General features: G+C 51.7%; 1 protein-coding gene across 1 annotated transcript in view; it reads left to right on the top strand.

The window, feature by feature from the left end:
• Window positions 1-13,514, top strand: part of CDH23 (cadherin related 23) — a 230,530-nt gene that overhangs the window by 133,527 nt on the left and 83,489 nt on the right. The window contains exons 12-13 of the mRNA XM_071438456.1: window positions 4,553-4,702; window positions 5,459-5,617. Coding sequence (XP_071294557.1) covers window positions 4,553-4,702; window positions 5,459-5,617 — 309 coding nt within the window. The remainder of the gene's footprint in view (window positions 1-4,552; window positions 4,703-5,458; window positions 5,618-13,514) is intronic.

Genomic DNA, 13,514 nt, shown 5'->3' with positions numbered 1-13,514 from the left:
TTAAGGGGAGCAGCAGCCTGCTCTGCCAGGCCATGCCAGGAAAATCAGCTCTACATGGTTGAGTGAAGAGGAAGAAAAGGGCAGAAGCTATTCTGCCTATTCGATTCTGCCTATTCTCATCTGCTGCTGGGCTGGAATTTGGGAAACATGGATGCTGATTTGGGAGATAAGGATGCTGATCTGGGAGACAGGGGTGTCCTTTTTGGATATGCTGATGTTCTGTACCCAGTGGCTTGATGCTGTATCACAGGGAGAAAGCAAGGGTTTGGCCATCCAGGAAAAGGAGCAGGGCATTCTTTGGGGCATCCCCCATTTCCTATGGCTCTGAGATCCATGGATTTCTGTTAAGGGGAGCAGCAGCCTGCTCTGCCAGGCCATGCCAGGGAAACCAGCTCTGCATGCTTGAGTGAAGAGGAAGAAAAGGGCAGAAGCTGTCTGAAGCACCACCATCGTGGCCTGACATTTTAAAATCATTTTGAAACAATTGTCTAAAATAAGCATATCGAGGAAGGTAAATGGGGAATTTTAAATAAGGAAAATCTGGGCCATGGGAAAACGCTCTCTTTGTTGCACAGAGCTTCACCAGAGACCCCCACCAGGATATCCTGTGTGCCCATGAGTGTGCAGGTGGCAATATATGATTCATGCAGAGCATATATATGCATATGACAGGCACAAGCACTATAAATATGATCTACATGGCAAGAAACTGTAAAGGGGAATTGACGGCACATGAGTATTCTCTCCCAAAAGTGCCAGCTGCCAGTCGGGCTGAATTAGATTTCACAGGGGTTTTTGCAATACATGGAATTCACCAGCAAATTACCCTTAAAGAGGGAAAATCAATCATTTGGAGCAGAGATAAGCTGAAGGCGAGGCAGCCTCGGATTGATCCCCGTCTGTGCAGGCGTGTGTGGAATTCAGCAGATAACCTGGGGAGAGCAGGGAAGGAGAAAACTCCTCCAGGAGGGAGGGAGCAGGCAAGGGCTGACACTTAGGAGGGACAAAAAGATGGGAGAATAGGGCTGCTAGCCTGGGGAGGGGGATCAGAAGGATTGGGGAGCATTTTGCTCCAGGCATCCTGCATTGCCTGCCAGCCCAGTGAGTTCCTTAGGGACACAGGGGACAAGTGTCAGTGCCCAGTGAGTTCTCAAAAGGGTTATTGGCACAGGGTAGGAGAGGGGTGCTGGGATCCCAAGCTGGCTGGGCAGTGGGAGAGAGGCAGGCAACACCCAGAGAGGCTGTTCTGAGTTAAATACTTTGAGATGGGTGCAGGGAATAACCCCCTTCATGCCTTGTGTTTTCAGAGGAGGGATTAAGCACCATTTGTGTCTGACTCACTAGAGCCAGGCCTAAGTTATCCAAGCCCTACAAAAAGGCACTAATTGCTTTCAAAAAACCCCCAACTTCTTCTTTCCCCTTCCTTCACCTCCACTCCAGAACTCGCAGCTCTTTCCTTTCTTTGGACTAGAATACAAACAGAATTTGAATGAATTCAGAATGAAGGATATTAAATCCTCCGTAGCTTGTAGCAGGTAATAGCCCAGAAAGTGCCTGGAAAGTGACTGGGAGGAAAGCTGGAGTTGCACTGGATTTTGTGCTTCAGGAAGGCAGGGCTCTCCATTTTGGAAAAGCAAATTGCACTGAGGGCCCCAAAGGCAAATCTGAACTGAGGCAGCGTGAAAAGGACAAAACTGAGGATTCCCAGGCTGCTTTTCCCAAGCGTAGTTCACTTTGTGCTGAAACTAATTGCAGGAAATCAACCTCCCCATGCACCTCAGGGAATGGTGCTGTTGAGGAAGGGTTGTCTGCTTGTCTAGGGATTTGGTTTATTTTATTTTTTACTTTGTTTTCTTGTCTAGCCATTGGTAAGTGATGCTAAACATTTGCTGTGACTGCTGGAAGGTGGAATCATTCCTGAAGCATTTCTGGGTGTGCTGCCACGAGGAAAGGGCTGAGTGGGAGCATTAGTGATGGATGAAGCCAGCAGGTGATAGTGGGTGAAAAAGCAGCAATAAAAACAATGATCCAACCTCACCCCCAGCTGAAACAGCTGATGTGGCTGCCCCAGCCTCCTGGTGGGAGCAGGGGTTTCCTGAACTCTGCCACGTGAGTGTGGATTGCAAGCTGGGAGAGCAGATTTTTGTCCATGATTCACAGCAGGTGCATGAGCAGGTCCCACCTGAAGTTTCAGACCTGTGGGGTGGCAGCTGGACCCACCTGCTGCCATCTCACACCTGAGCTCCTGCCCCTGCCTGCCAGGCTCCTGCCTTTGCCCTGGGCTCTCCCCCTGGAATTTCAGAGGGGATTTCAGGCTGCCAACCAAGCCTGTCACAAATTGTCCAAAAATGCTGTCTGATCAGCCAGGGGTGGCTGTTTTGGAAGCAGGGTTTGGGTGTGAGGTTGATGTGGCAGCTCCGGTTACGCGCTCCGCGGAGAACAAAGCCGTAATTACACACAACTGCAGCTCCAGTTGCCTTTGAGCTGAATCAACACGAAATTTCCCTCAGTTGTGGTGCTGCCTGAGAGATTTGAATGCCAGGAAGGAGGCAGTGGACAGCAGCCTTGAGCCACAGCAAGGGCAAGCCCCGAGTGCTGGCATGGGATGAGAGGAGCTGGAAAACGTGCGGCCGCATCCCGGCGTTGGGTGATAGCAAACTTCCCTCCTTCCAAAACCTGCTTTTTATGGGTCCATTTGTTTCAGAGGGAGACAGGTTTATTGTGGGAGGGTTGCTGAGCTTTGGCAGGCTGCTCCTTAATTTGTGGCTCTAAAGGAAGGCAAGGGGCTCGGTTTGTTTGCAGTGGTGGGGAAAAACTCGAGCCGTTCAGGAGCTGGGAGGTCAGGGGATGGAGAGGGGAATGAGCACACAAACAGGTCACTGATAACATCCTCATCCTCACCCTTGGCACTGCAAAGGGATGATGCAGGCTGTGATCACTGCACACCAGGACCTTTGAGAGCCCGGGGATGCAGCGCTTGTTTTTCCTCTTCCCAACCACGTTTCAAATCTGTTGTTTGCTCTGGGTGGCAGGAGCAGGTAGGAAGGGGTGAGGGAAATGTAAGCAGCTCCCTGTGGCTTCCTCTGGAGTGGGGGGTCCTTGCTGTGAGCCTGGCTTAGCCAGGCCCTTCTGCTGGGCAGCTGATAACAATTTGAATATTCAGATGTGCTTTCAGGCATCCGCAGGGGGCTCGCAAGCTCTGGGAACCAGGAGCAAGGAAAACAGCATGGGGGCCCAGGCAAAAAAATAAATAGCTGAATAAATATATAAATGGTAACTCACAGCAGCCCTCCCCAGAGGCAGCTGCATCCCCCTTCTTCAGACCTCACATGGGGAGACTGAGGCACTGGAGGGGCTGCTAATTAGGGATAGTGGGTATCTGGAGCTGATCTCCTTCCCCAGCTAGAGGGGAATTAATCCACCTGGCTCTCTTCCTGCAAATACTTGGATTTCTTTTGATGTTTCAACTTTTATCTCGTGCCTCCAACAAATTCACTCTTCTCTGGCTTCCAAGAAAATCCCTCGCATCTCGCTGCCACAAAAGGTGCTCTCGTGTACTGCAGGGAGGGTGCAGGCCCTGGGAGGGATCCTGAGGGCTCCTCAGCAGAGATGGGCAGAAATTCCTCAATGGAGTAGCTTTTTGTCATTGGTGGCAAGTGGGAAATGGCCATTTGTTGTAAACTGACATCCTGAGGGTAGGGCACAAAATAGCTTGGGAAGTAATGCTTCCTTCTGCCATTCTCTGTATCCTCTGCTCCCTCCCTCCCAGGGGTGTGTCTGGGGTGTTGGGAGCATCCCTCACGCCCTCATTCAGCACTAAAACAGCTCATGGAAGGTGCTAATCTACCCTGAGATGCTCCCACTGTCCACCAGCAGAACACTGCTGGGCTCCTGAGGCACTGAGTGCCCTTATGTGGGTGTCCTCAGGGCTTGCTCCTGCTGTGGGGCTCCCCTGGGAGATGCTCAGTGTGCCCTCAGCTCCATGGATTGCATGGAGGTGTGCAAGGAGCAGGGCAAGGCAGAGATTCTGCTCGTGTCACCCGCTTGCAGCGGTCACACTTAGGCAGCTTTTGCTATTAGTGCCCCTTCGTGCATTTAATTGGCCACTTTTTCTGATAGGAGGGAGGTCATTCAGGGAAAATTGGAAATTCATCTCTGGCAGCTTCTGAGCTTGCTTTTCATGTGCTCTGCTGGGCTGTGCTCTGGGAAGGGGGCTGTGCTCAGAGCAAGGCTCTGAAAGCATCAGTGGGTCGGTGGCCTCGCTGCTTTGCTGGCCGGATCTTGGGAGAGGAGGAGTTTTCCCAGTTCCCAGTTTGAGCTGGCCTTACTGGGAAAAGCCTTCTGCATGGGAGAGGCACCCAGGCTGTGCTCCTGTCCTGAGGCAGTGAAATCCCAGTGTGGGTCCCCCTGTGTGGTGTGTGCACCTTCAGCCAGCAAAAGGAACTTTCCCTCTGTGTGCTGCACGGGCTCATCCCAGGGGTGCATTCCCACTCCCCTCATGTGCACCTGGATTTTGGAAACAAAACACCAACCTTGCTCTTTCCTTTCCCAGGGACCCAACAGTGTTTTTGAGGTTTACCTGGTGGGCAACAACTCCAACCACTTCATCATCTCGCCCACCTCCATCCAGGGGAAGGCGGACATCCGTGTGCGCGTGGCAGTGCCGCTGGACTTTGAGACCATTCCCCGCTATGAATTTTCGGTAAGGCTGCACCCCTGGGCTCTGTGGGACAGCCACATTTTCCAGCATGACCTAAAAATGACCATTCAGCATCTTTCTCTCTCTTGTCCAGTACTTGAAGAGAGCCTAGGAGAAAGATGGAGCAAATATTTCAGCAGGGACTGTTGCCATAAGGACAAGGGGGGATGGCTTTTGATGGTTGGTTTAAATTAGGTATAAGGGAGGTTTTTTTCATGAGGGTGGTGAAACACTGGAACAAGATACCCAGAGAAGTGGATGTTCCATTGCTGGAAATTCAGGGTTAGGTTGGATAGGGCTCTGAGCAGCCTGGTCTAGTGGAAGATATTCCTGCCTGTGGCAGGAGGTTGGACTAGGTGGCCTTTAAGGGTTCCTCCCAACCCCAACCATTCTATCACAATCCCCACTGTGAAATAGTGGAGCTCTACAAAACAGCCAAAAAATCGGAAATTATAATAAAGAAGGACGTGGGGAAGAGATTTGCTCTGCACTTTCTCTTTCCAACATCCAAAGGCTCAGCTGCAAGAGCTTAAGCAGAGCAGGGCCATAAAAGCTTTATAGAGCATAAAACTTTGTTTTAAGAGCACCTATCAGGCGCCAAAACCCTCCCCGTCCTCCTGGCCCAGCTCTGTTGGTGGTTTGGCTTGAGCTGGCTCAGCTGGTGAGGGAGCTGAGGAGAGCCTTGTTTACTCCACTAAAGGATGGGTAACTCTCCCAAGCTTCCCATCATCTCCAACCTTGCCCTGCTGTTTTGCCCAGCTCTTCGCAAACGAGAGCGTCCCTGACCACGTCGGCTTCGCGCGGGTGAAAATCAACCTGATCAACGAGAACGACAACCGGCCCGTGTTCAGCAAGGCCCTCTACAACGTCAGCCTCCTGGAGAACACCACTGTGGGCACCACTGTCCTCCAGGTCCACGTGAGTAGGAGCATCCCAGCTCCCTCTGCCGAGTCCCTGGCATTGGTGCTGGCTTTGTGGTGTCCCTCACCAAGGGCTAAGCCAGGAAGGGAGCATCAGGAGATGCTGGTGGTGGGGTTCACCTGCTGGGAAACCTGAAGTCCTCCTGAAGCCAAAATCACTAAAGCCCAAACAAACCAAGAGTAACTCGTTTTTAACACAACAATGCATTTGATTTGCCTTGAGGTGTCTGGAGAAAAATGGTTCTCCAGGGAGTATGGAAAGTAATCTTAGCTCCGTGATCCCTCCTCTTCACTTTATTTGCACCAGAAGTTGGAAGGCTTTTGGAGCAGATGTCCTGACCTTTCCTGTCCTCTGGAAGGTGTGTGTGTGTTTGCTGCCCACACCAGGAATTCAAAGAGAGAAATGCACTGCATTTCATCTGCAGACACCAACCCAAGTGATCATGGTGCCCCTGGTGTGGCTTTTCTCACTGCCCTCTTTGGAACCATCATCTTCCTCAACCAAACCAGGGTTGATCGCACCGTTAAAAGGGTGAAGGATGGAAAAGGAGGGGAATGGCTCTGTTTAGCAGAGCATGGTATTACATGGCTGGCAGCAGAACAGAGGCAGGCAGAGGTGTGGTGATAGCAGGGGGCGTTTCCATGGGGCTCGTTTCCTCTTCTATGGGTTGGTTGGCATCCTCATGGAGAAGACACATTTCCTGGTGCAAGAACCACAACAAAACCCTGTGCTGAAATACCATTGGAAAAGGCATCAAAGCTCCTCTGGGATGGGGAATATCACAGGAGGGAGCAGCAAACCTTCTGCTACATTTTGGGTGTGCTACTGCTGCTGCCATCAGTCATGAATGAGTTTGCCTGGCTCCCTCCCCAATGCATTTGCTCCAGCTGCCCTCCTGCCCCCTCCTTGTCCCCCTGCTCTCCCTAGGCACAGCCCCTGGTCTCCCATCCATGCAGGGATGCCCACTCAGAGGATAAAAGCCCGGACAAAAGAGTGGGGTGCATGTGCCTGTGTGTAAGTGTGTTTACTTTACAAACAGATGGTGTGAAACTGTATAGAGCCCCCGAGCTGTTCCCATCTGACAGTTATTAATATTTCAAGCAGATGTTTAGCTAGTCAGGCCGTCAGACACTAAACAATGAGATTGTTACTGCGTCTCCTCTTTCCCCAGCTAACTTCCAGCTATGCCAGCATTTCAGAGCAAATGCAAAATGCCAGGAGTTGAATCTTCTATGGTAAATCAGAATGGATGCAATTAGCACTGAAATCCAAATTGCCCTCCCAGCTGATCCCAAACTTTTAACAACCCTCATAAAGTACCAGCTCCTCCTGCTGTGGCCACTTGCCTTTGAGCTGCAGCCCTCTAGTCGCTGCCCATCTCTCCACCTGCCCCACGTGCTGCAGACAAAAAGCCTGCTTTCCTTGCTAATAAATCCCTCCTCTCCTCTTCTTCCTTCTTTTCCACTTGCTCAGGAATATTCCTGGGTATTCACACATAAGGGTTGGTGTGACGGTGTTTACAGGGGGCTTAGGACGAGGGAAGAGACGAGGATCTGACTCCATGTTTCAGAAGGCTGATTTATTATTTTATGATCTATGTTATATTAAAACTATACTAAAAGAATAGAAGAAAGGATTTCATCACAAGGCTAGCTAAGAATAGAAAAAGAAAGAATGATAACAAAGTCATGTGTGTCGGATAGAGAGTCTGAGCCAGCTGACTGTGATTGGCCATTACTTAGAAACAACCACATGAGACCAATCCCAGATGCACCTGTTGCATTCCACAGCAGCAGATAATCATTGTTTACATTTTGTTCCTGAGGCCTCTCAGCTTCTCAGGAGGAAAAAATCCTAAGGAAAGGGTTAAAAGATGCCTGTGACAGGTTAGAGATGGGATTTTGGAGAAAGCCTGGCCAGCCACGTGGCATGTCCACTTCTTTGGTGGCTGCTGGATGACATCCTCATGAAGGGGGTCTTCTGTTGGCTCCTCTCTTTTTGTGTTCCTTTGTGCAAAAAAGTCTGAGTTTGGAGAGACAGTGGGGTCCAGGGTGCTAAAAATAAATGAGGTGGCTTGTGGGGTCAAGGAAATGGATGAGCAGGGATGAAGAGGGGAGTGCGTGGGCTCGGTGAGTGGGTTGCTGAAGGGTGGCAGGAGGCTTCGTACCAGCTGCTGCTGGAGATGGCCAGGCACAGCTGGCAGGACAGAGCAGTGCCTGCAGCACCTTCCTGGCAGGGAGACAAGCAGCTAAAACCACGGGAGCTGAGGCAAGGGGAGGTTGCTGATCTTCTGCCCAGCCCAGCGTTCTGGGGAAGGAGGATAAGTTGCTCCCAGCAGCCCAAAAACCCCTGGGCTGTTTGCCCATCTTCCAGTGAGTGCATCCTGGCTGTCCCACCTTGGCTGTGGCTAGGAAAGGAGGGGAAAGGCTCTCCTCAATGCCACCCTCTCCAGGCTGCCCTCAGTGTGGCCAGCTGGAAGGGAAAGGCAGAAGGAAAGAGCAAGTAGACTTCATTTGCTGTGACAAATGGCCGTTTGTTTCTACAGCACTTCAGCTCCTCATGTCAGTGACAGCAGAGAAACATTGCCTGTTACACCTATAAATCAACTGTAAAACAACCCCAAGTGCAGGCAGCCAGCAGGGACCCAGAGCTGCTGCCTGCTCTCTGCTCCCTGCCTCCTTCCCTTTGCCCAGGGAGGAGTGGGATCAGATCCTTGAATTCCTGGTCAGTCCTCAGCCACTTCCCTAGCACAGCACAACCTTGTCCAACCTCTAAGATTTTGTTTGCTCTCTGCTTAGCATTCCCTCCATCTCCCTGTCCATCCATCCATCTGTTTAATTCTGTGCCTGAAAGGCATTTATTGTTTAGGCTTAGGTGGTCATTTGCTTGCACAAGAACATCTGGAGAGGCCAGGCTCCGTGGGAGCAGCTCCTGCCCTGTACAGGGAGCACACAATGTGCCCAAAGGCAGCTTTCTCTCCTGCTTCCATGCTCTTGGGGCATGAGGACAAGCTGAGGGAGCTGGGAAAAGGGCCCAGCCTGGAGAAAAGGAGGCTCAGGGGGGCCCTTCTGGCTCTGCACAGCTCCTGACAGGAGGGTGCAGCCAGGTGGGGTTGAGTTCTCTTCCCAGTTAACCAGAGACAGGACAAGAGGAACCAGCCTCAAGTTGTGCCAGGGGAGGTTTACATTGGACATTAGAAGTTTCTTCAGTGAGAAGGGTGGTCAGGCATTGGAACAGGCTGCCCAGGGAAGTGGTGGAGTCACCATCCTTGGAAGTGTCCAAAAACCACGTAAATATTGGTTGAGGATGTGTGATGAGCTTGGCAGTGCTGGGTTCATGGTTGGACTCAATGATCTCAGAGGCCATTTCCAGCCTGAATGATTCCATGACTCTTTACACATGTGATAAGCCCCTTAGGCCACAGATTCCTGGTTTTGCAGTGTGAAGGGCTCCTTACTCCAGCCAAAGCTTCCAGGCCACATAAATCATGGCTCTTTGGAGTTACGTGTCCATTGCACATCTGTGACCACTGAAGGACAAGCAGCCTGTCCAGGGCTCTGCAGTTGTTAGAGGCCTCTCTCAATGCAAACTTCCTTTTTTCCCTACCCTGCTGTGCCAGGAAAAGGCAGGCTGGAAAGGCTTGGAGGTCCCACACAGCAGCAAAAACCTTTTGTGAAGCAGGAGCAAAGCAGGGAGGTGAGCAGAGCTCATCCTGAAGAGATGGACCAGTTCTGCCCCAGTACCAGCAGATATTGAAATACAATTTTATTTTTTTTTCTGAAACAACTGGCCATGAAGCCTTTTAATAACATAACAGAAAAGGTCAGGGAAAGAATTTCACACTTCTTGAGCAAGGAGGCAGCCAGTATAACTTCATGCCTTCCAGGAACGAGGCAGAGAGAACATACACTGCACCCTGAATTAACTGGGGCTCTGACACCCCCACCAGGTCCTACCTGCCTGGTGGCCAGTGGTTTGATGGGTGCTGGCTTTCCTGGTAGGAGCAGGCTGGAAGGATGGAGACCCTGGAGAGGTGTGGTGAGGTGTGGTGCCTGCTCTGGCTCGGGGCAGAGGGTGTGGGGCTCTGGGATGGGAAACTCTGGGGAAGGACCATGCTGGGGGGGTGAATGGGATGGGAAATTCTGGGGATGGACCATACTGGGGGGGTGAATGGGATGGGAAACTCTGGGGATGGACCATGCTGGGGGGGTGAATGGGATGGGAAACTCTGGGGATGGACCATGCTGGGGGGTGAATGGGATGGGAAACTCTGGGGATGGACCATGCTGGGGGGTGAATGGGATGGGAAACTCTGGGGATGGACCATGCTGGGGGGTGAATGTGCCCAGCTGGAGCCATGATCAGAGTGATAGAATGCTTTAGGTTGGCAGGGACCTTAAAGCTCATTTAATTCCAACTTCACTGCTGTGGGCAGGGACACCTTCTGCCAGTCCTTAGGTGCTTGAGTGCAGAGGCAGGAGAAGCCTGTTACTCTCCATCCTGCTCCAGCATCATTTCCAGCAGCTGGGAGTTGTGCCACTGCTTCCCAAGCCCTCCTTTAGCACCACAGCTGGGGCAGGAGAAGAAAGGGAAGGCTGAGAGTTCCATGCCCAATGGCTGTGAGGGGGAATGATGCTGGTCTGGCATCAGACAGAGCTGCCCAGGTCTCTGTTCCTTCCTCTCCCTGGCATGGAGGCTTTGGAAGCATTGGAGGGTCTGGGAGCAGTGGAGGGTTTGGGAGCAGTGGAGGGTCTGGGAGCAGTGGAGGGTTTGGGAGCAATGGAGGGGTTGGGAGCAATGGAGGGTTTGGGAGCAATGGAGGGTCTGGAAACAGTGGAGGGTTTGGAAGCAGTGGAGGGTCTGGGAGCAGGGGAGGGTTGGGAGCAGTGGAGGGTTTGAAGCAGTGGAGGGTTTGGGAGCAGTGGAGGGTCTGGAAGCAGTGGAGGGTCTGGAAGCAGTGGAGGGTTTGGGAGCAGTGGAGGCTTTGGGAGCAGTGGAGGCTTTGGGAGCAGTGGAGGTTCTGGAAGCTGTGGAGGGTCTGGAAGCAGCTCCCTGGGCTCATTCTGCTGGAGCTCCCCTGAGGAACTCTTCTGCAGCCTGGCCAGGGGGAGAGCAGGAGGAAGCTTTCAGCTGGCAAGGTTTTTTTGGCTGGAAGAAGCTACATAAACATGGCCTTGGTTCTGAGTCACCAACACCCAGCCCAGCTTCCAGTCAGCTCTTTCCATCAGGAAGAGAAGGGAGCAGTTCAGGCCAGCATCTCCTCCTGTCCCTGGGGTGGTGCTTGGCTGGGAAAGCTCAGGGAAAGTGGGAGCCTATGTCACACCAAGCCTGTGGCATCTCAGGGTCCTGCCTCACTGCAGAGCAGAGAGCACAGTGCCCCTCCAAACCTGCCTTTGGACACTGCTGCTTTGCCAGCAGCTGCCAGGGGCCTCCCAGAGCTGTGCTCCAGTTGCTGATGGATTTGCTAGACCTGGAGAATGGGGAAGGGGGCTAAGAGGACCCAGCAGGAGGCAGGAATTAAGGGGCGGGAGATCTCCTTAAGCTCCTCGTACTCCACAGATCTGCACAGCAAAGTCCTCCTGAAAAGCTCTGATAACCAAAATCATTAAAGCCCAAACAAACCAAGAGTAACTTGTTTTTAACACAACAATGCATTTGATTTGCCTTGAAGTGTCTGGAGAAAAATGGTTCTCCAGGGAAGTGTGGAAAGTAATCCTAGCTCCGTGATCCCTCCTCTCTGCTTTATTTGCCCCGGTCTGGCTTGGCTGCACAGGCTGGGATCAGTGGCTGTGGGCTCCATCAGCTGGCTGCCAAGGAGCAGAGAGCTGGGGGGATGCTGCTGACCCCCTTCCTGCTCTCCTGCTGGAGCCCTGGGTGCTGGGAATGTCAGACTTTCTGTGCTGCCAGGCACTGACCCCCAGGAGAACACTGCATTTGATCTGAGGCTGTGGAGAAGCTTTCAAAATGGAATGACAGAACTGAGATTGTGGGTGTGGAGTTTGAATAGAAGTGTGTTATATCACATGGCGGAAAACTTAAAGTTTAAGGGTTTAGAATACAGTAATATATATAAAGTAAGATGAAGGTCTTAGGGCGGAGGCTGCTCCTTCTTCTTCACCTTCTTCTCCATGGGTTTGGGTGGTTTTGTGTAATTGGACAGAAAAGTCCAGGACAGAGAGGCATGGAGGGGCTTGCAGGGAATGAATTGCCCCCTTTCCCTCCTCCAAGCCCCACACAAGCATCTCCCAGCAGGCATTAGCCCCTGCTGTTCCTGATCCTCTCCTGCCAGCTCTTCCTGGCTCCGGCCAGGTCAGGCATGGATCAGATCAATGAGCCACGCTTTGGAAACCACATCAGCACCTCTCTGGGATGGTCTCTGTGTAGCTATTTGTCCCAAATCCTTGCTGAGTTCATGACTTCCTTCTCTGTGGGATATCCTCCTCCCAGATCCCTGGGAGGTTACGTGCTCTGCCTTGCCTTGGTGTCCTCCTTGCCCTGAAACACCTCTGGCCTGGGGTGGGGCTGGGTTTATCCTGAGGACAACCACCCTCAGGAAGTCTGAAATGGATGTGGGGACTTTTCAGAGCTTTAAATACACACACACACACACACACACACATACAAACACACACACACACACAATTCTTTTGGGCAAGCTGCTGGTGGGCTTTCCACACTTATTTTTTGGAGACCCTCAGAAACAGTGTCAGCATCTCCAGCAGACCTCAGTTTATAATCTGTGGTGCCCAATTCAACCAGCAGGAATTGATTCCAGCACAGGAATGATTCTCTGTATCTTGTGATATGTGGCAGGTAAAATAAGCACCGTGTTCCCTCGGGGCTGGATGACCTGAATCTCTAAGGCAGTCTTGTGTGTAAAAAACCCCACTGCTTCCCCTGGTTTTTAATGAAATCTGAATTAAAATTTTTAGATTATTTTACAGAGGAGATGGTGTCCCTGTGTTTTTGGTAATATATATATATATTAGCCTATGTATGGGTGTGCATTCAATATATATATCTACACACATATGGGTTCACATTCCTGAGCAGTCCTTTTCTCCTGCCCTCCATGGGTTGTCCCTCCCTGAACATCATCCCCAGCAGATCCATTCACCTGGATTCTCATCTTCCCCCTCCCTGCCACTGCACTTCCTCGGGAGAAGCCTTGTTAGTAGGAACCTAATGAAGTAAATGTGCTAATTAACCTTCCATTACTCTCCTCATTAAATCAACCTTTAATTTGGTTGGCAAAGTTCCTCTCCTTTACCACCCAGCTGTCAGTTTTCTTCTGCTGCCTCCATCTCTCTTTGGCCTCCTGTTGGGGATGGGGAAATCAATCCCGGCCTGATTTTCTTTCCCCTCCTTTCCAGCCAGCTGTAAACGCCAGTCAACAAGAAAGCGATAATGTACTTTCCCCACCCTGGCAAGGAGAGTTGCAGACATCAATAAACAGCTATTTAGGATGCAAATCACTTTCCCAATCCGCCATCAGCCCTTGAGTTTGGCAGGGATGGTGCCATGGTCCGTGGGCTCCTGCATCCCCTCATGGGGCTCCCATGTCCCACCTCGCTGCTTTGCAGCCATCCCAGAGCTACTGTGGGATGCCCAGAGAGCTGCATCCCTCTGGGTTTATCCCACCCCAAGCCCTGATGTGGGTGGAATGAGGTTTTGCAAGCCTTTGGGCTTCTTCTGGTTCCCTTCAGGACTCACCCCACCCTGCCTCCCGCCATCCCTGTGGCCAAGAGCCATGTAAAGCCAGATGGGGGTTTTAGGGCAGAGGCTGTTCCTTCTTCTGTAGGAGTGTTGGGGGTAGGACAGTCAGGATGGACGGAGATGAGAGATCTCTGCAGCCAGGTCAGGAACTTGGGGTTTATTGCAAAGGGCCTGGGGG

This window comes from Agelaius tricolor, unplaced genomic scaffold (assembly GCF_023055355.1).
Source record: "Agelaius tricolor isolate 1412-34295 unplaced genomic scaffold, bAgeTri1.0.p SCAF_13, whole genome shotgun sequence".
Lineage (NCBI taxonomy): Eukaryota > Metazoa > Chordata > Aves > Passeriformes > Icteridae > Agelaius > Agelaius tricolor.
Note: the sequence above shows the minus strand (reverse complement) of the source record. Positions and strands in the feature narration are given on the sequence as shown.